Source organism: Onychostruthus taczanowskii, unplaced genomic scaffold (assembly GCF_017590055.1).
Source record: "Onychostruthus taczanowskii isolate IOZ18803 unplaced genomic scaffold, ASM1759005v1 scaffold158, whole genome shotgun sequence".
In the NCBI taxonomy this organism is placed as follows: Eukaryota; Metazoa; Chordata; class Aves; order Passeriformes; family Passeridae; genus Onychostruthus; species Onychostruthus taczanowskii.
Genome location: NW_024498773.1, coordinates 836155 through 857662, shown reverse-complemented (window position 1 = coordinate 857662; position 21508 = coordinate 836155). Strand labels below are relative to the sequence as shown.

The 21508-nt window shown below is 37.3% G+C and overlaps 1 protein-coding gene across 9 annotated transcripts in view; it reads right to left on the bottom strand.

Moving 5' to 3' along the window:
* The window catches only part of APC (APC regulator of WNT signaling pathway), a 96589-nt gene that overhangs the window by 17578 nt on the left and 57503 nt on the right, over nt 1-21508 (bottom strand). For 8 of the 9 annotated variants that reach the window (XM_041399188.1, XM_041399186.1, XM_041399182.1 and 5 more), the window contains 6 exons: nt 16725-16808; nt 8608-8712; nt 4875-4973; nt 2016-2394; nt 806-901; nt 102-241 (listed from right to left, as the gene is read on the bottom strand). In XM_041399188.1, the coding sequence (XP_041255122.1) occupies nt 102-241; nt 806-901; nt 2016-2394; nt 4875-4973; nt 8608-8712; nt 16725-16808 (903 nt within the window). The remainder of the gene's footprint in view (nt 1-101; nt 242-805; nt 902-2015; nt 2395-4874; nt 4974-8607; nt 8713-16724; nt 16809-21508) is intronic. The other variant, XM_041399185.1, reaches the window with a different exon arrangement.

The window sequence follows — 21508 nt, the reverse complement described above, 5'->3', positions numbered from 1 at the left end:
ACTCAATATCCTGTCCTGGAAATTTTAATCACCTGTGTTGAGAGCTGTAATTCAAACAGGTATGAACTGAAATTACTGCAAGTTTACAGGTCTGCTCTCACCTTGTTTGCCACATCTCCAAAAGTCAGGTTTGTCAGAGCCATGCCAGCATACCTCCTTAGGGTAACACTATAGTGGTCATTTGTGAGTCCATACATTTCACAATCCACTTGCAGCAGTTCAGCAATGGCCTGCAAACCTCCTTTAAAAAGATTCAGGTAAGGAAAAAAGTCATAGCTGTACTCTAATGTTGCAAGTACAGGACATATGTAGCAAGGAACAAATTGCATTTTTATGTACAGAAGAAACCTCAAACGTCTGAAAACCACAATGCTCATAAAGACATATAAATTACTAAAATTGCATGCATGGAATTTACTGAGCATGGACTAAAAAATTCAGGCCATCAAATAAGAACAAATGCAGGATGAAAAAACCCCACTAAAACACCAATCAAAAAACCACCCATCCCAGAAAACAGTCTCAATTTTAAGTTCCATACTTGTAAAATTGCAAATATTTCCACCATAATATTACTTTTCCAAAATTCACAATTTGTGCCAGAAAAAACAGTAACTGACATAATAATACTTTTTCCAGTGAGAAATGGTGTAGTTAATTTCAACTGCTTTCAGCACTTAGAGGACAACTGACACAAATGAATTGTTGTTAATAACTTAAACTGTTAGTAAAAAAAAGCCATATATGCAGTGACATGCACAAGGAGTGCCATGGTTTCTAGCAAGCTTCTGAAGTCTGATCTTACCAAGCTCATTCATTGCATGTCTGTGTTCTTCATCAAATGAAAGTTTCATCAAAACACACACTGCAGGACAAATCTGATGATCCACTGGAGCAGGCACTGATCCAGAAACAGGTAGTAATTAGTACCTTCCAGGTGATTTTGTCTAGATCATAAGTTCTCCAGAGCAAATCTAATCTCAAAAATAAACCAGCTGCAGTTTTGGTAAGGTCTGTATCTTCCCAGTAATCCATGAACACACAATTAGTTAAGACTATTACTAAAGAAAGTGTGTACTGTAAATATATTTGATGCTTGAAAGCAAATTAGGGAGAATCCTGAATGTATGTGCCGAGTTAGAAACACGACTTGCGGTGCAAAAAGTATTACCTTATTACTCTTAGAAATTAATAATGTTTGCGAAACAAGTCAATATGGTCAAATATTCTGGTGGCAATAAATAATATGCTGTTTCTTTGGGTGCTATATCCTTATGAATGGTTAATTAAACCTTTTGCTTCATAACCTAGAAATTTTTAAGTTCATATTTTTATGAGCTAGGTTCTGGATAATGCAGAAATGGTACTGATACAGCTTCTGCAGAGCACTTCTGCTGAAGAGCACCAGGCACAAAGCAGCCCTGATTTCAGTCACACACCTGCCACGGACACCTACAGGCTACACTCATGGGATGCCCTCAATTCAGAGGAGCAACGAAGGTAACTCTAAGGTTAAATCTATTTTTCTAACTGTTCCCTGAGAAAAATCCTATTAATTTACATTTCTCACATATAGCATTATCAATAGCAGTTCATTTAGATAGATGAGATTATTTAATTTGTTCTCTCTGCCCCTCTTTCAAATGGAAAGTGCTATCTCCTAAACATCTGCATGAAGAGCAATTTGGGATTGTTTATCCATAAAAATGTAAAACAGAATGAGTGTATATTCAATATTATTTTACAAATTACAAATATAAACCACTACTATCTGGAAAGCACACCGTACTCCAAGATTTAAATAAAAAGCTTGTAAATAGGGTACCATATCTGTGACACATACTATTTCCCAGCAGTAGCTGAACTTAAATAAAGAAGACACCATGCACACACATATATGTATATAAGAAAACTTGCATACATTCAACAAGAAGTTAGATTAAAGCTGTACTTTCTGTAAATCCACTATTTTCAATATATCCTCAAAATGTTTTTATATGGCTTGCAGAACCTACTTGGGTTTTTGTCTTGGTCCATGCCTTGTTCATGTGCCTCCTGCCATTCCCAACACGTTTCACAGTAAGCACGGATCTGCTCCAAGAGATGAAGCACACGGATTTCCCGTCTGCCTCGCTTATCATCGGGCTGGGAGTGAATGATGTTGTGCAGCGCTGCGCTGGCTCTGGCACGGGCCTCTTTACTACCACGGGAGTTTCCTAACAACACAGAGTCCTTATCGTTGCCATGTAAAAGCTGGATGAGGAGAGGAAGACATCCAGACTGACGCATGGCTATGCAGCTGTCCTGGGAGCTAGACATTGCTAGCAATGTTCTTGACATGTCATCTTTATCATGAGTACCAAGCATTGATAACAATGAATACACCATTTCCACCTGCAGGTCAAATGATGTTAAAAATACAGTTACGTTTTAAAAACACACATCAAATTGAAACGAAATTTGAATGGTACATATGAGCAAAAAACCCCCTTATTTAATGGTGAAAAAATTGTGCTGTTTAAATGTAATTAAACACTATTACTACTTCAGCATTCATAATCTTAATAAATTCCACTTTGTGGTTAAATGGCTGGAAGTGGGGGGGTAGCTGTGTGTAACTGTATTAATCTACAAAACCAATAGCAAAGACTTCCAGATTTCCTTAATACCAAAAGATTAAACAAAGCGATAATGAAAGTGTTTCATTTTTGGAAACCAAAATACCTTCAAAATTAAATCTTTCTTTAACAAAGTATGCTCTGGGTGAATTCATTACACTTTATTTATAGTTACATCATGCTGAAAAAATGTTACATCCATGTATTTTAAGTTTTCCTTTAAAATACCTCAAATTAACTGATATTTTTTTATTAGGGTCACTGACTTATATCGACCAGATTATTTTGAGAAAATGCAAAACTAAAGAGTTAAATTAATACTTTTTCAAGTTTACAGGGATAAAAACAGTAAAGCAAACAAATGCTTATTCAGTATGTATAAAATAGTGAGCATTTGTCAAATTAACTCACACCATGAAAACCCAGCATTACCCATTTAACTTGGAGTAACCCACTTTTTAAAATTAAAAATAGTGATTTTTGAGTGATTCCCTTGGCTTTTGTGTAATATTGTGGTCAAGGCACTATTTGTTTGTACTCCCACTCTTCAGTAACAGCTTTCAATCAAGAAATGCATTTGATTCTTCCCATCAACTTTTAGCAGAATAATAGGATGTAGAGGATGATCTTAGATACTATCTAAAAACTCCAAACTCCTAAAGCCAAGACAAACAGGAACATTCAAAGTCAAAGCACAGCATAAAGAACCTATCAAAGGGAATTATAAATTAGCAGCATGTGTGTTTCTCTAGAATGTAGTAATTAAGGAAGAAATGAGACTCTGGACCATTAGACAAATTTTCTTACTAATAATTAGATATTTGCACTGATGAATGATTTTATTTGGTGACTTCAGTGACAATTCCAATGTGCCTGAAGTTTAATACCCATACTGAGTTTCAAAAATAATGAACAGCAGCAGGCAGACTAAACAGCGAGTCTGGTAACATGGACTTCTCTAAACACTGCAGGGTTGCTGAGGCAATACAAATCTTAAGAGTTTGTGAAACTGAATGGTCACATGGCAAAACCTATTGAAATAGGAGCCACTTCTATGAGAGTCTAGCATCCCAGTTTGGAGATTCTGTCTTCCTGGTCTGGGAAACCCCAAATGCAGCATTTAAACACAGCCTTTGTTTAAAGGAGAGTGAATTTAATTTGCTTTATGTGTATCTCTTTGCAGATGTTTCAACTGGCTGCTATAATACAGTGTTACTTGGATTTGGAAGGTTAAGTTTTTGCCAGAGAATAAAGCTGAAGAAGCTACCAAATCAGGTCTCCAAGATGCAGGTCATGTATTATAGGAAAAACAAACAAAAAAAATCTATTTGTTTCTTTTGTTTAAACAGACTGCTCACAGACTCATCTCTTTCTGCACCTGTAAATGTGCTGCTCCATTTAGAATCTCTACCATTTTCCCTTTTAAGGCATTAATAATTCCCTGCTCCAGAGTACACTCAGTTGAACCTGTGTCTTTGCCTGCATCCTTCCAGTCACTCCTGTCCCTGCCTTCAGGGCTTTCCCACTGTTTGTAACTTTGTGGAGTTCTACAGTTTGCAGTGAAAACTGGCAGACAGACAGCTGATATCACCTCCATTTACAATGAGCATACAGTATGGGACTGAAATGATAATGCTGTAACACTGTTTTAAGCCCCAAAATCATTAACACTATGCAAAATTAATAGGTACGCCTTCCCACAGGACTGTTCTCAGCACAGCACCCACAGTATCCACACTGCTGCTGATTCCAGAGGCAGTAGGGGATCCAGTGGCTTGTGAATTTGCCCTGTTCTTCCCCTCTCTTTTCATGCTGCATGAAAAGTGCAGTCTTCTGTCTGCAGATGCTGCAAAGGACTTAAATAATTTTTTTTGGTATGTTTAATTTACTGGCAACTGTGCTTTTTTTGTGCATTTGGATTCTGCAAAAGTATTCGAAGAAGCGCTCTTAAAAAGGTTAATTTTCATAATGGATTATAAAGCAACATCACAAGGTTTTTTGATATCCCAGTAGCTTCTAGGAATTGCTTGTTCCTTACTGTAACAACTTTTAACTCATCAACAAGTTACAAAAAAAAATGTTTCTGTACATATATTTTCAAAGTTGAAAAAATGTAATAGAATTTTAACTTAATAAAAGTTACTATGTATGGACAAGACTGTTCAGATAATATTAGTACTACTGGCAGAAACAATGAGGTTATTGTATTAGTAAAAACGTAGCATTAGCGACCTGTGGTTTGTAATCTTCGGTTACCTTGGTACCCAGATGACTTGTCAGTCTGCGAGGAACAGAATAGTTACTACTAGAGTTCATAACACTGGCTGTCTCATGGTCCACTCGAGCAGCAGAAGCCTACAGATTTAAATAACAACTCATATAAAACAAATTCTGAGGGACAGAACAACATTGGCTAAGTCAGTTTCAGCACTGGATGATGCAGTTGTGCCGACAGCAATTAAATGCCAACATGCTTCTCTTAGGTCCTCTCTGCCCTGACACAACATAGAAGTCACTGTTAAACCTGGTTTTATTAGCCCTTTTTCCTGAAATTCAGTCTCAATAGAACTGTATTTTCAACTGAATGGATTTAATTACTATTTTCACCAAGAAGAAGAGGATTTTGGAACAAACTGAATCATAATTTCAACAAAGTGAAAAAAACAGACTCCACTTTTATGTCAGATTTTGTAGTGCACTGGAGTAGGTATCCAAGAACCCATCAGTAACAAGAGACTGATCTGGGCAATGAATAACTCTACTTGAATTTGTCTATTTCAAAAGCAAATCATAAGTGGTTTAGTGAAAACTATAAAATAATGCTGACAATACTTGATGTAATTTTCCTAGAACCTAGGTATGCTCCTATGTGTATTAGCAAGACTCAATTTTTAGCATCTTCGTCTTATTTTAATTAATTTAATGTATTTACATTTCTCCCTTTTCTACCACTTTTTATCCACTCATATTCTTACTTTTTTATTTGCCGTTGTTTTCTATCTGTGATGTTTTCCTTACTATATCACTCCCTTCCCATTTGATTTGGGAAATTAAAAAAAATATTTGTTTAGAGAAGACTTTTAGTATCAATAACTATTTTTCCTGAGGTAGTCACCAGTTTTAATTTGATCCTCTAAAAAACCTAAAATCAGTTAATGGAATTATTAGCCTATTTTGCAAACATTTTCAAACTGAAATGAATAAAATTTTTTTCCCAGTAAAATAGGTAACACACTGAAGAAAATTCCATGGAAGACACTTTGAAATAATGTCTGTTTCTTCTACGTGCTCCATAAAGAAACAGGAATTTTGCAGTTCATACAGTTCAACATCTTAAACATGAAGTTGAAAGAGACTTATAAGTACAAGGTAGGAGTAACTTAATGAAGTGTTTGTATAGACAGAAAAGAGTCTAGTTATACTGGAATATTTAAACACATTAACATTATTATACTCATTTCACTCCACATTTGAATCCTGCAAATGTGATACATGTTCCAGAAGAAGTATTTTTTGCTACAAGAGTATAACTGGAATTATTTATATTACCAGCATTTATTCCAATCTGTATTTCCAATGTAAACAAACCCTTATTTTCTCTGTTGACTACAGGGAAAAAATCAGAATCTAAAAGCTTAGGAAGAAAATCACACTACATTTTCTCCATAATTCACTTAAATAATGTTCAGTGCTATAGTGAAGTATACGGGAAGTATTCCCATATACTTCACTATGGTATAGTGACGAATATAGGAACGAATTCCCGGATTTTTATACCCTGCAGTCCCTTCATATTTCCTCAAACTATATTCAGAGAATTACAGGTTCAACATAATGTACGAACCAAAATTATCCATTATTAAGCTCAGTGTGGTTGTTTCATCCAAAAAAGTAAAAAAATTACATAAGTCTGCTGCACTATGTATTAAAATTCACCGTGGTGTAGATGGAAATAGCAGCCTCAGTTCAGGTAACCAATTCCCTCAGGGCCATCACAAGGCACTGCTTCCTGCTACCAGGATGCTCAGCCGAAGTGTAACTACATTTCTCACTGGCTTGTAAAGACTAATGCCAAGGAACTAATGTCAGGTGAGCAGACATTCATTCAAGAAAATGACAAATATTACGTGGACCCTTCTTGTGTAGGACCTTCTCCTTCAAAATCTTTTCCAGTCTACTTCATCTTGTTTCTGGCTTTTATACTTCACTATCTTTCACTCATTGTTTTACCTACTATTTACCATGCCAGCTGAGTATTTTGCCATGTTTTGTGACATATTTTCTGAACAAGATGGACAATCTCAACAAATTCCTTTACAGATTTTGCAAAATGAAGCTATAAACAAAATTTTACTTCAGTGGGAGAGTAGTGAGTGCAATGGAAAGGAAAAGACAGCTGAAACAAGGTACTGAAAAGAACACACTTGAAAAGTGAAAATCCTGGTTTCAATTAACACTGACTACAAATCCAATTAGAACAAAATAATTTGGTGAAAACTTTTTTTTTTTTCACTCCACTGAATGGTGATTGCTCTAAGTATACTGAGCTGGTTTATCAGAAATTAATGTTATGTCCAATCCATTAAACCTTCTCTGTCTGGACTTGCACTGAAAGCAAATAATCCCCAGATGGCTGTTTTAACACAGATATAGTGCCCTGGCTCTATCCCCCACCAGGAGGAAGGTTTTGCCTCCTGGCAAATGTATAAAACAGCCATGTTTTATACATTTTTACAAGGCAAAGGTCAAAATTGCACAAATCCTCAACATTAAGGCCTCAACTGAATTATGAATAGATTTTCCCTTTTCATAAGTCTGCCAAGACATGACAATCCCTCCTTCCTTCCTTCTCTGTAAAATATATTGTCCAGAAAAAACTCCTAATTCATTCTCTGAAGATGGATGATAGAGCAACAATGCATCAATTATTTAAATACATTATGCTTTCAGCCCAAAAGCAGCAGTGAACTATTTTCTTCCCAAACAATAAAGCTGTCAAAAGAATTAAGAGTCAGAACCACAACAAGATATGGAAGATAGAACTTAATTCCAAATGGTGATCAAATGTATTTCAAAAGCAAAATTATGGGCTATGCTTAATGTTTAATCAAGTGAAATATTCCAACCAAACCACAATTCTTTCTGATAAATCTTCTACAAGACACTTTTGGAAATATTTAAATAATTTTACTTCCCTGGAGTAACAAAAATATCCTGTATATGAATTCAGCTAATAAATCTGTAGTGTGACATTTTAAAAACCTAAGTTCCTAGTGGGAATGTCTAAGCTACAGTTGGAAATCATGAAAGAAAATAATAAAGGTAGATAAATAAAACTATTTTTAGCCAAAGAGAGTAGTAATAAATATAGATTTTAAAGGACAAGTAAAGAATTTAATGTATATCTCAAAATATTCCACTAATGTATTTCAGTAATAAAAGGAGGAACAGCAATGGAAGATTATTTAGAAGCATTTAAACAACCCTTCAGCCAACTTTAAGGAGATTACCTCATTGATACTTCAGTTTCAAAGCTTTAGATAATATAGTATTAAAGAAACATTAATAATAAACCTGTCATTTGCTTTTCTTGTTTTTTTAAAAATCACTAATATCTTAGTGGTAGTTTCTAAAATAAACAATTTGAACAATTTTCCATAATTTACTAATACTTCTTATATTACAGTTCACCTACAATGAAATACATTTCCTGTAATCATTCTTGCTATCTCTTTCACAGCATTAGGCTCATTAATCATTTAAACAAAAGAAAAATGCTTCCTGCATTACTGAATATTAATAATTCCCTTTATTCAAACACTTCCTTACAGTACATACAAGAAATTTCCCAGATATAGATGGAAAGAAGAAAAACATACATTTTTTTTAAATGAGTTGGCATGCAAACACAGTAAGTTAAATAATTACATGTAAGCATCATATGTCTCAAATATAAATTGTATTAAAACAAGGAAAATACTCTACTTACCTGACCAGTACTGCTGGTTGCCACACTGATTTCTGCTGCTCCTTGACCTTCATTCTGCCTCTCTGTATCATGGGAACCTGCCTCATGCTTGCTTTGAGGTGGTCTCTGTTAATACAAGAGTTTATGAAATTACAAATGGAAATGAGGTACAATTTACCATTCAAAGCTTTCTCGGCTGTGAGCACATCAATACTGCATCCTCAGGAAGCCACTGAGCAGCACTTTGCATTTCATAACCCTGAGCCTCAAAAATTAACAGCTGAGACTGAGCGCCTTCAAAAAACTGCAAGATGAAAGAGAAGCATTTCCTCTGAGGATTACAGCCCTGCAAGACAAAGGATCCGCTGTGACACACAGCAGCACCATTTTCCACCAGCTGTGCTCACATCCCTATCAGAAATGTAACAGAATTGGAGCAAATAACTGTCTGCTCTGCTGGGCACGTGATCCCTTGCTTTTACTGGGGACCATGGTCAGCACTGTGTTCAAAGATGAATAATTTCTGCTTGAATAGAATCTGTACTATAAGAATATTTCTAAATGTCAAGGACAAACAGTGCAGGAATTACCACTTCAACAGAAAAGCAATTTATATGGCCTGATACTGCTCCATCTAAAATTTTGTCAAAATAAATTTAACTGATGTGGCAAGCTGGTACAGACAGGTTTCAGTTCCTTTAGGAAAACAGATTTTTATACATCTACACAAAAATTAAACTGGTCTCCCTGCTGCTGATAGGCATTTAAATGAGCAGTTATGAAATACGTGAAGATCAAACGTCATCTATTAATTTGTTTGAAACATTTCAGATTTTCCGAAAGACATGAATAATCCATGGAAATGGCTGAAGTCTGGGGTTGAAAGCAATATTATTTTCTAAGTATTGCTTTTGTTGCCAAGCTTCATTTCACAGACTGAGAGGCTACTACCTAACAGACAACACAATCTTAATTAATTTGTTTAGCCACATATGGTATATGTCATCCAGTTTCTATGTGGCTCTGCAATGTTCTTGAGCTGCAGAGCCTAAGACAGTGCAATCTGCCTCATCTTGCTTTAAGGTAGTTATCTCTGACTTTTAGAAATACCTCTCTTCTATCTACACACCCTGAAACATCTTTGGATATTTATCTGTGACTTTTAGCAATAACTCTCTTCAATGTACACAGCCTGAAACATCTTTGGATACTCTCAGTGATTAAATTCATACAGTATCACTGGCATACTCTGTTTTGTTAATGTAGGACAGAAGAGCCTCACTTAACATTAAACAGAATTTCTGAAACCAGTAATCAGCATGTGAAGTGATTAATGTAGGGAAAAATTTAAAAGTGCAGATATAGTTTAACTAAATTAATAAGGTATGTAAAAAATGCAGGATATTACACAAACTAGTAATATGAGAAAATTGGAAACAACTACAGGTTAAAAATTCCTTGACATTATACCTTCACTTACGGAAAATAAGTAAGCCACAAAGCAAATCTCAAAGTACTTTAGCACACACAGTGTTATTTCTTTCTAAAATCTGATCTAATTTTACACCCTTTCTGTGTATGAAATGAAACGGCTGTTGATGCTCATACCATAACTGAAGAAACTTTGGTTCTCAGTACAAGAGTGGGGCACCCCGTCAAGATCAGGCCTTTCTGTACATGAGATGAATTCAGTGTAATGCTGAATTCCTGTCTCACAACACACTTCAGTATTGAATAAAGTGTAATTATGAGCTTGACAAAATCAAGACAGATTTTTCCAGTCACTAAATGTCTGCAAAGCTCAAAGAAAGCAGTACTGGACATGCCTAGAGGTGAAAATCTGAATGGTTCATTAGCAGGGCTGTGACTCACTGGGTCACCTGAGAGGGAATAATACTCCTCTTCCAAGAACACTCCTAGGGGTTGGGACAGGGTGAAAATGGGGTGTATCTATTAAATAGTTCTGCTGCATCCACAGCACAGACACAGAGATATTTCATTCCCCGACAAGAAATGTTTCTGCTCTCCTTTAACACTTTCTGCTTCTGTTAACATACATTTGTTTTCTACAAGCTATTTACGAATGAGATGTTTTCCCATTCCCCCTAAGCACTCTCAAGAATATGCCGATACAAAATGTAGTCAACACACAAATTAATTTGCAAGGCAGTTTTTAACAGTTACTAGCAGGGTTATCTGATTTGAAATGCAGAACATGCTCACAACGTGCAAACCACTACTGTCACATGAGTTATCAGCTGGGCTTGAACATCAAATCTGTTGAGTTCACAGTGAAGACTCCCTACCACTTCAGCAACTGAAGTAATTTGAAGTGAGCTGTCCTCTTCATGCAGACTGGCACAAAGGAGTTAATAACAACACATGCAGCAGAAAGCAGGTTATTAGTTGAAAATTGAGTATTTACATAAATATGTATTATATTATTATAATGTATAACATAATTAAACATATTTATTTACTGTATATGAAAATAGCACATATCCATGCACATAGATAATGTAAATATATTTTTGTATAGATACAGTATTACTGTAAATAAATTAATAATCATTGGACAGACTGCAGATTAATGGCTAGAGAGGCAATATAACTGCTGAAAGTATGTCCCTCCTTCATGGTGCCTTTTAAAACTGAACACAGGACCTATGGAAGAAAATACAGAAGCCACCAACTACATCAGCAAAGAACCAGAGCATGTGAACAGCAGCAGGCTCTGTAATCCCTACGTGAGGCAAAGCCGCCAGAGAATGGCACTCAGGTCCCCTGGGTTAACCTGTTTCAAAGCATGATTTTTGAGGAGGCCTAAGCTGGCTTTGTAACCTTGCCATTGCTGAATTTTGGCATCAGACCATTAAAGTCAGCTTGACAGAGTTCAATTGTTTGCTCTTGCAGCAAAATTGTGGGAGACTGCATGTGCTGATTACAGGGACATGGAACTATGCCTTCCATTGCATTTGCCACAATTTTCTAAGTGCTTCTGAAGTCCGCAAGAATTATCATTATCAGTTATTAATTTCCATGTATTTATTAGTAGAAAATTATGAACTCTAGCTAGCATAGTAGACCTTGACTATTTCTGCTAAGAAAGCCAATTACAAATAATTTTACCTAATGTTTGTCAACTTGAGATGCCAAAGCAGACACATATATTCATTAGGAATTGCCATTACTCCATGTTAAACACAATAGACATACATGTATAAGTAAGACATATATAAGAAAACGGAAAATGCAACAAATGAAACCAAGAAACTATAAGAAATAATTTTGCTACAGTTGATTCGAAGATAAAAGAAAGTCTTGTGAGAAAAATGATTGAGAATGTAGCTGTCCATTACAGTTTAAAATCTGCTGAGCATAAGCTCAGGAACAAAAAAATCTTTTGTATTTTATCTATGGCAACACTGCCTAATGGAACTATTTTCAAGTTACAGGTATTACGAAAGAAAGGCATGTACCACTACTGCCAAAAATTTCCTTTTTCCTTTGAAATAATTTCATATTGTACCCAAGAGCTGAAAAATCTTTCTGGACAGGTCTAACCCTACAGTGGATGAAGGCACCACCACTTGCAGGTAAATGATTTCAATTTTTTCTAGAATCATTAATGAGACTTAGCAATTTGCCAAGTCTTAAAAATGTGATAAAATGTGTGTGAGAATTTTCTCTGCTCATTGATTTCCAAAAGCTGATTTTACACTGCAGCATTATATTTGGTCTTACTCTTCAAGATATATTGCACTTGGGTTCCACAGTGACTGGCATCACCACAGGGCCTACTGTATCAGCAGACAAGCTGTGATATTTATTATTGTTGTTACCAAATCTTAATAACAGAAGGAGCACATGCAATTTGTTTATTGGCACCGAAAACCAGGAAATAAACTCTCCAACCAATTTACCAGGTCAGAAAGCCAATACCAGTTTCTTTATTACCAGTGCTGAATGAATGAGGAATTCTCCTTGAAGCATGCTCAGTAACACATTAACAGACCAGGGTATATTCCTGAAACAAATACATATTGATCATATTTCCCTAACACATACATATATGCTAATTATTTCCATGGACTTATATGGATACGATTCAGACCTTCTGATGAATCTTTTCTCCTTGAGAGTATCTCAAATATGTGATCATGCCATAATGTACTTTTCCTATCATTTTTTGCTGTCACACACGATCCTTTTTTCAAAACTAACGTATCAGCTAGTACATAATAATTACTGACATAAGTAGATAAGGAAGCATAAGTTGGAATACAACTTATTAGTGACAGATGTAGGGAGTTAATACAAGGCTGTGCTAATTTCTGGCATTTGTACTAAGCGCTGTATGGTACGAAACTAGGCATTAACCACAAATACAGGGATCAAACACTACTGTGCTAAGGTTATAAGAATTTTCCAGCATTTTCCCACTACTGCATAGACTTCTTCTTAAAGAAATATACTTGTTCAGTAACAGTATCAGGCACAGGATAAAAATATAAAAAATGTCTCATGTTTGTATTTTTCAGTTATGTGGACTTTGCAGTGCGACTGCACCACCAGACAATTTCAGAATTAGATCTAGCTGCTCTCTGTAGGAGATGGTCATCACTTGGAAATGACTAAAACACACTGTAAAGTATTAGGATGTGTCTAGTGACTGCCTCCTTTACCACCATCAGCATGCTGGTAAGTCTGTCCTAAAACATATAACTATGCAACTATCCAAACATTTCCCAGATAAGACACATCATGTGAAAATTTCAATATATCAGGCCTTTAGTGTATGAGGCAGCCAAATAATTTGGTGGAAGGAGTGAAAAACTATGACGAAACCTTTTTTCTATAGTTGCATCTCAATGCTGAGTATCTGAGCTCAAGTTCAAAATAAGTCTTTTTTTTTTTACCAGAGTAAAGATAAACACTCCATCTGACTATATGGGGCAAAAGTATCTATTGAGAGGCTGGTCAACCAGGCAGTGAGAGCATTACACCAGAAATAACCGGGACAGAAGGTAGGGCTGGCAAGCAGGAGCCCTGGCTGGTGGGAACACAAGGGCAACGTACACAACTGAGATGAGATAACTTCCTCGAGCACAGGTGTTTTAGGTTAAGAAAGAAGCGCATTTTTTTTGGAGGTTGTGGTCAAACCAATCAGTGCTTGGATGTGAATATTAGCACCTGGTTTGGCCACTGAAAGTATGGCCCGCCTCTGAGAACACAGGGGGTTAAAAGCAAGAACTCCCAGGAGAACTCTGCCTTGGTCCTGGTCCATGAAGGAGGTCAGAGCTCCCCTGCGCAGCTGGGGCTGGCTGGGGGAGGGAAGCCATGCGGCCGGGTGACGTAGGCCGGAGCCTTGGGCAGAGGAGAGGGTGAAGGCCTTGCAAGATGGAAGGGTAGAGGAACCCTGAGAAGCATCGGGCCCCCCGCTACACCCCCCGGGAGATAGTGAGAGAGAGCCAGTGCCTGTGCTGCCTTGAAATATGATATCACAGACTGGCAGCAGGCCGGCCAGAAGAAGCGGGGGATGCAGCGTGAGAAGGTGCCTGGCTGCTGTGGGAGTTCTGGGCAGACAGAGGTGAAGATTTTAACCCCTTTCTAGAATGGAAACCTTACAAATAATGATCCTCCTGAATCAGAATGAGGAGAGATGAGGCATGAGGAAATGAGCAGGTGTGATGAAAGTTAGTGCATATGAGAAATGTCTGAATAAGTGGGAGGAGATGATGGAGTAGCCTTGAGCTGGACTCTTTCTTGTATGGCCAGAGACAGACCCATGTTTTTCCTGTGACACAGAGACTGCATTTAGGGGGAGGCAATGCTTTGGAGCCAAGAGTGAAACAGTGGTGTGAACAGAGACGGCTGAGGAGGGTGTGGGATGCCCTCTGTCTCTAGTGAAGAGGAAGATCTCTGTTCACGAGGCCCCTCGGCCCCAGGGGGTAAATTTGGGGGGGGACTGGTGTCCCGAAGCTGAGAGACTGCTGCTTTTGGAACTGGGTAGAACATCCTTAAACGGGAAACCCTAAAAACTGTCCTGGTCCATGTGCAGTGGTGAGAGCACTGGACATGGAGGGAAGAAGTCAGGAGAGCAGATGTTCTCTGGGTGGTGCCACGAGTGACATGGAAACACAGGAGGTTTCAATTGTGTTGCCGGGGAAAGCCTATGGTGCAAAGAGGGACTCCTCTCTCCCTGATAGACTTGAAGGTTGATTATTTGAGGAATGATGACAGGCTGAAAGTTGATTTATCTGAAAAATGGTGACGAGATAAAAATCTAAAGTATTATTTCATGCTGTGGAAGAAATGGGGGGGAGGAGGAGGAGGAATGTATTTGGAGGGTTTTCGTTCTTAGCTTTGTGTCTGTTCCTTTTTAGATGTTGTAATTAATAAAGTTTGCTCCCTTTATTCCTAAGTTAGAGCCTGCTTTGCTCTGTTCCTGATCACATCTCACAGGAGCCACTAGAAAAAGTATATTTTCATGGAAGCACTGGCATTGTGCCAAAGTCAAACTATGACAACAGGCACGCAAGGAAAAACAACGTGCAGCAGAGCTGCCTTGCTGGGAAAGCTCCCAAGCCTGTGCTGGGCAACAGGCACGGCCAGGTGCTGCTCTCTGGCATGTCCCTGCACCGCTGCTCAGGGAGCAAGCAGGAGGTGAAGGACAGGGATGTGGACTGAAAACTGCTGGAATAGCTGGCAATCATGGGGGTGCTATCAGTAGCACAAAGTACAGCTGGAAGCAAAGAGAGTCCAATACTGTCCAATATCTGCATGCTGGGACACAGTGCACCCGTCCCAAGTTGGAGAAGCTAATACAGCACAGGGTTCAGCTGCCTTCCAAAGTGTCCTGGATAGGTGGGTAGAATGGGCTGAAGGGAAGCTCAAGCTGTTCAAGAAGGGGAATACAATGCCTGCATCTGTGATGGAACAACCCCAGGCACCAGCACAGGCTGGCACTGTCCAGCTGGGAAGCACCTGGAGGTCCTGCTGCACCATCCTTTCAAAGGCCTTGTGGCAAACATTCCAACAGTGTCCTCTGCTGCAGTGAGGGGCATATTGCCAGCAGTGCCAGGGAGGTGGCCCTTCCTCTCCACTCAGCATCCAAAGTCCTGTTCAGGGCTGCCCAGCACAATAAAGCTGGATTTATGATTGATTCACTGAAACAAGTCCTCTGCAGGTTACAGCAGTCCTTAAGGGTCCTGAGCATCTCTCACACACAGAGAGGCTGAGAGAACTGAGACTGTTCAGCTGGAGAAAGAGAAGGCTCAGGGAGATCTTGTCACTATCTATAAACACCTGGACTGACTTATATCAATAGCCCAGGCAACTTTAATTTCACGCACTACAGTCTGCATCACTTATAAGAATTTACTTCTCCCCAAATCCTGGAACTACAAAACAAGTGGAAAATTTCCATTTACAAAATGGAAAAATATACATCCTTTAGTGATCCAAATGATGCTCTGAGCTTTTTCTGCAGTTATTTTGGGTGAAGGCAAGTCATAAAATATTCATGTAAAACACACAATTTAATTTACCAGTAGAAGAAATGGAGTTGACATTCTAAGTGAATTTCCACGAGAGCAGTTTTTGCTAATGGCAATTACTGCTATGGACTTTGCAATTTACAGGAAACATCCTGCATTTCTTAATATAGAACCCTGTACTTAAACACTAAAATATACCAGGCTTCTATACTGAAGTCTGACTGAAGCTCTATTCACCCTTTTTTTACATCTTATCTCTTTCAAAAGAAAGCAAAAGGTCCTTATCAGAAATGCTTAATTACAAAGGCATGTACAACTGATTGTTTTAATTATTTCTAAAATGAGGACTAAATGTGCCTTCATAAGCACATTGCACACTGACATTTTTAGTGAAACTTTTAACTTACATATGATTAGTGACAGAAGCTCCACAGTAGTATGAGGACTAATCCAAGTACTCCATCCTCAGTTCATTAGAAACACAGCAAGTAACAGTCTAAGAATATTGACTACCTGATTAACTGTGACATCAACAGCTGATGGGAATAATCCTGCCTACCACTTTATTAAAATATTTTGGGTTTTTTAGAGAAAATATACATGCAACAATAAAAAAAAGGCAAGTTATTGCTCACTAACCTCTGCTTCAGCTGCTTGTGATTGCAGGAGCTGTCGTATACGAAGAATGTCCTTCTCGATTTGTTGAATTCTGGCCACCCTTGACTGAAATGAATGGATTTTCACATTTGATTTTGTTCAAAAACTCCTTTTACTTACTGTACAGAGTGACAGCATGAAGAGTTCTTGGCAAATGCTGCTGACTACAAAACAAACCTACTTCAGTAGGAACAAGCAGAGGTACTACATGCAGTAATTCAAGTGTTCTTTGTAATGAAAGGAATGATTGCAAGCATTCAAAACAGAAAGGAGTAGCTGGGGTTTTAATAACATTGCATACTCATTTGGATGTAATAGGTTGTCACACAGCACACATTTAGGTATCTAAAAATGCTTCCCTTAACTTGCACAATATTCCTTCTTCTGAAACGGATATTTTATGCAGATCTTTAGCAAATTACTTCACTTTCATCTTAAATATCAGAATTTTACTTGCCTTATAGTGATCTGAGAGATATTTTTATTTGCAGACTGTCTTAGAAGGTAGGAGACTGACAGATTTCTATTACATTCAGTTGCTATACTGATTTGAGAATTTTGCTTATGCTCAACCTTGGAGATTTTCCATTCCTACAAATCTTAAAAGAATTTAACAGGCTAAGTATATATATATATATATATTTAAAAAAATCTACATTTTGCTTCTTTGGTTTATCTGGGATTTTACAATCATCTCTGAATCAGTCTTTTACAGGCATATTGCTACTCATTTCCCACTGCCATCCTTCTGTGGTTAGAAAAGGGAATGTTAAGAGACTCCAAATGTAACAGGATCCACGTACTCCACACAAATTGTAGTGAAGCAGAGGATGCATTATCAGTCTGTAAAACAGTCAGTGTATAACCTTGATAATTAAAAAAAAAATCACATTATTTGACTTTAAATGTGGGCAGAAGACCAAACTGATTAAACAGTATTTTTTTTTTTGTGCCATGGATAGATTAATAAAATGGATATATTGTTGAAAAAGTTCTAATGCCTTTACTTGATTAGTATTTAGAGTGCTATACTAGAAAAGCAGTCTAGTGGACACTGCAAAGATCAGCATTATAACCAACCTTATTTGACTCATTTATAATCTGAAAATGGAAATAAGATGAACTTTCAAAAGGTGCTAATGCCTGAAGATGCACATGCAATAGAAACACAATGCTATCTAGAAAATTTAGAAACACAAAAGAAAATGTAACCACAAAATATGAATTACTGAAACACACATGAGAAGCAGCTGCGGGGAAAACACCATAAGCATCAACATTTAGTAGGGCTGGAAAGCTGTAACTTTAAGCTATAAATTTGATTTGATTTTGTAAAGCAAAGTATTGGAAAACACATAAAAGCTTCAGCACAGAGGAAAACAGGTAATTTATCCCGCCCTTTGCTCCTAGTTCAAGAAATTTTTAAGTATCAGAAGGATAATAGAAAAATATTTCTGGGAATATCTATGCACTGGTGACATGATGCATGACTGACAAAATATGTCTCTCATTGTCCTTAAGAATTACTTGAATTTTATAGAATTATAGAGTAGGCAGGGTTGGAAGGGACCTTGGAAGGTTATCTACTCCAAACTTCCTGCCAAGTGCAGGAACATCTTCAAGTAAATCAGGCAGGCTGAAAGCCCTGCCTGACCTTGAATGTTTCCAGGGATAGGGCCCCTGCTGCCTCTTGGCAACCTCTTCCAGTGTTTCACCACTCCCACCACAGAACATTTCTATCTTGTACCTAATCTGAGTCAACTCTCCATTAATTTTGAGCCATTGCTTCGTCTCCTATCACTCTTTCCTGCTAAAAAGTTTCTTACAGATCCCCCTTCAAGCTCTCAAAAGACACAGGTCTCCCCAAAATTTCCCATAAATTGAATTTCTTTCTGTATAACCAGCAGTGTAGCCAATAAAGGGCATCAAGAATATCTGAGTATCTTTATATATGCACCTAAACACAGGAAAAAATGTTGTGCAGATGAAAACAATTATGTACTGTATGATTTGCCAAGTATTACTAACTGAGTCCTCCAAAGGGACAGGAATTCTATCCACCCTTTCCAATTTCAGTCCAGAGATTTTAAACACCAGACCATTCTTCTAATTAATTTTTTCTAGTACAGGTAAACTGGGGCGTTCCACTAACCAGGACCATACTTTGTACCAAACACCGTAGAACAGAAAAAAGGGATGCATTTCTTGCCACAAAGGGGTGGAGCCTAATGGCAAATGGGCAAAACAATGGAACAAGTATCAATGTTTGTAACTTTAGAACCTACTTGAGAAATATCACCTTTGATTTCCATTTGTTCATACTACATTCCCATTTAATATTATATTTACTTGTAATTTTTAATAACATAAAATAGTTGCAGAAAGTAACTTTACATTCGAAGTTGTACATTATTTGGCTTTCACTGCCCCAGTAACATGTCTAACAAAACAAAAATAAAATTCCTCCACACTCACAGTGACAGAAAAATAATCACTATTTAGAAATGAAAATAGGGAATAACATTTTGTTTTTAAAATGTTGTCTGCCTTTTTTGTTTGGTTGGGTTTTTTTCCCAAAATAAACATATATAATAGACAAACGTATTAATGGCTTGGTATACATACAAGACCACCATATAAATGTAACAGTGTTGAAATGTTTATCTGTGTGAAACTCCAGGATCTAAATTTTCTTGTATCTTTAGTGGTCTGCTGTTTTAGCAAACTTTTAGATATTTTGGGACAAATTCTTCTAAGAATAGTAATTTAATGTAAGATTTTAAGGAACTCTTAACCTCAAAAAACCTAGATCCTTTTTGTTCTGATTTGAAAGAAAAATAAATTCTATGTGAACATTAATTCAGTCTTAGAATTGAAGTATTTTTAAATATATATTACAGAAATTAAGTTTGCTTCTACTTATAAGTAAATATATTGGCTACTTGCTAACTATTGGTTGCTACAGTAGCAACCTTTGAACAAATAAAAAAAGTAAAAATAAAATATAGTTAAGAATGCTTTTTACCAGGTAAGCACTACTGTGTGAAATTACTGGCTTCAGAGAATAGTTACAAGTTTACAAGTTAGTACAAATCATTAAACTAGCTTAAATAAATCGCCAACAGCCTTCTTATCCATCTTTCTGAACAACTGCTGGGCAAGTGCTTGTGAACAATCTTAACAGAAAACATCAACAGTGAGTTGCTGTGGGTTAAGTTGCTTCAGAAGGACACAAAGCCAAATCATGCCACACGAAAAATGGGAGAAAGCCATTGTTACAAGGCTCATGAGAAAGGGCAGCTACAGGAAAGTGCAATGACTATGTGAGCAACTGCAGGTTACCAGCTCTCTCACAGAATAATCTCTGGGACTCTTAATTCAGAGATGTCTGCAATACCAGCCTTTATGTGGTTGAAATGTTCCCTCCCTTCAGCGTATATTTTGCGTAGTATTGTGTATCCCAATCAGTTTGGGTGGCAAGAAAATACGGAGCAGAAAGAAATGGTAAAACTACTAAGTTGAATATCTCTGCCAAATACAAATGTTTCATTTTGCACATTTAAAGATCACAGTGAAATAATGCAGAAATTGCTCTTATGTATTTGTACATCGGTGAGCTTCTACACATTTCTGGCACAGGTTCTTGGCAGAACGAAACCAAGGGGAATTACCAGTTAAATTCACAAGAAGCACAGGCAGAAGTAGTTACTTTGTATTCAATAATCTTTATATAATCACAATAGGCACTGTAATTTCTGCAAGTATGTAAGTGTTACACACATACAGACAGAGAGAGTGAAACTCCTGTGACAGACCCCATGTCAAACATTAATTCAGAAACCCATAAAATGTTTCAACATCATCTTCGCAGCATTCTTGCCCCCACCAAATTTAAAACCCCCAACAATCAGGGAAGAAGCAAATTCATGTCAGCTTGATTACTCCTATATAATGATAAAATTATGGCCAAGTTGTGTGCCTGACTAATTTCTGTTGATCCCTGCCTGAGTGCATTTAGAATGCAGCAGCCTAGCCTGTTTAACTTATTTCTATTTAGTTTAATTCACCTTCCTCTAACTTAAAAGCCTGTTAACAGCAGCAGAAGCTTCCCAGAGTTTTGCTGTGCAGGACCTTCACTTGGGACAGGCTGACACAAATTGCACAGCTGAATGTGTGGAGGGCATCACCCCCGCTGATAAACCTTGGTAACTGCCCTACAGCTCCCAGATCAGAGCCAGCGACTCCCCAGACAGACTGAACCTGGGCCTGCCTGAGAACATCAGCACAGACAAATACCTGCACAGCCCTGCACACATAACCCAACAGCTGCAGGGTTATCTCTTTGGCTAAATGCTTTCAACTGTAGGAATTTTCTGAAAAGTCCTACTAGAATACTCACTTTAAAGTTTAAAGCAACTATTCTGATTACCTCTTGTAATCAGAACGGCTGCTTTAATTTAAATGTAAAACCAAACTAGAAATGTTTCTCATGTAGCAAAATTTTGTGTTGAGTCAACCTAGTGAGGGAGATAGAGCCTAGGAAGACTGTACTAAAAATACTGATTATCGTTACATTCACCAAAAAACACCCCAAATCTTACTAAGTTGGTTATTTAATACAGCTAGAAATAAATGGTAACAAATTATTCAAATTGTTGCTTTCCTGCTGTGGAGGATTATTTTTTATAACCTGCAACAAACTGATTATTTAATTCATGATTTGCATATGATTGCATTCTGATTTATACTTCCAAATGGGTGGGCCA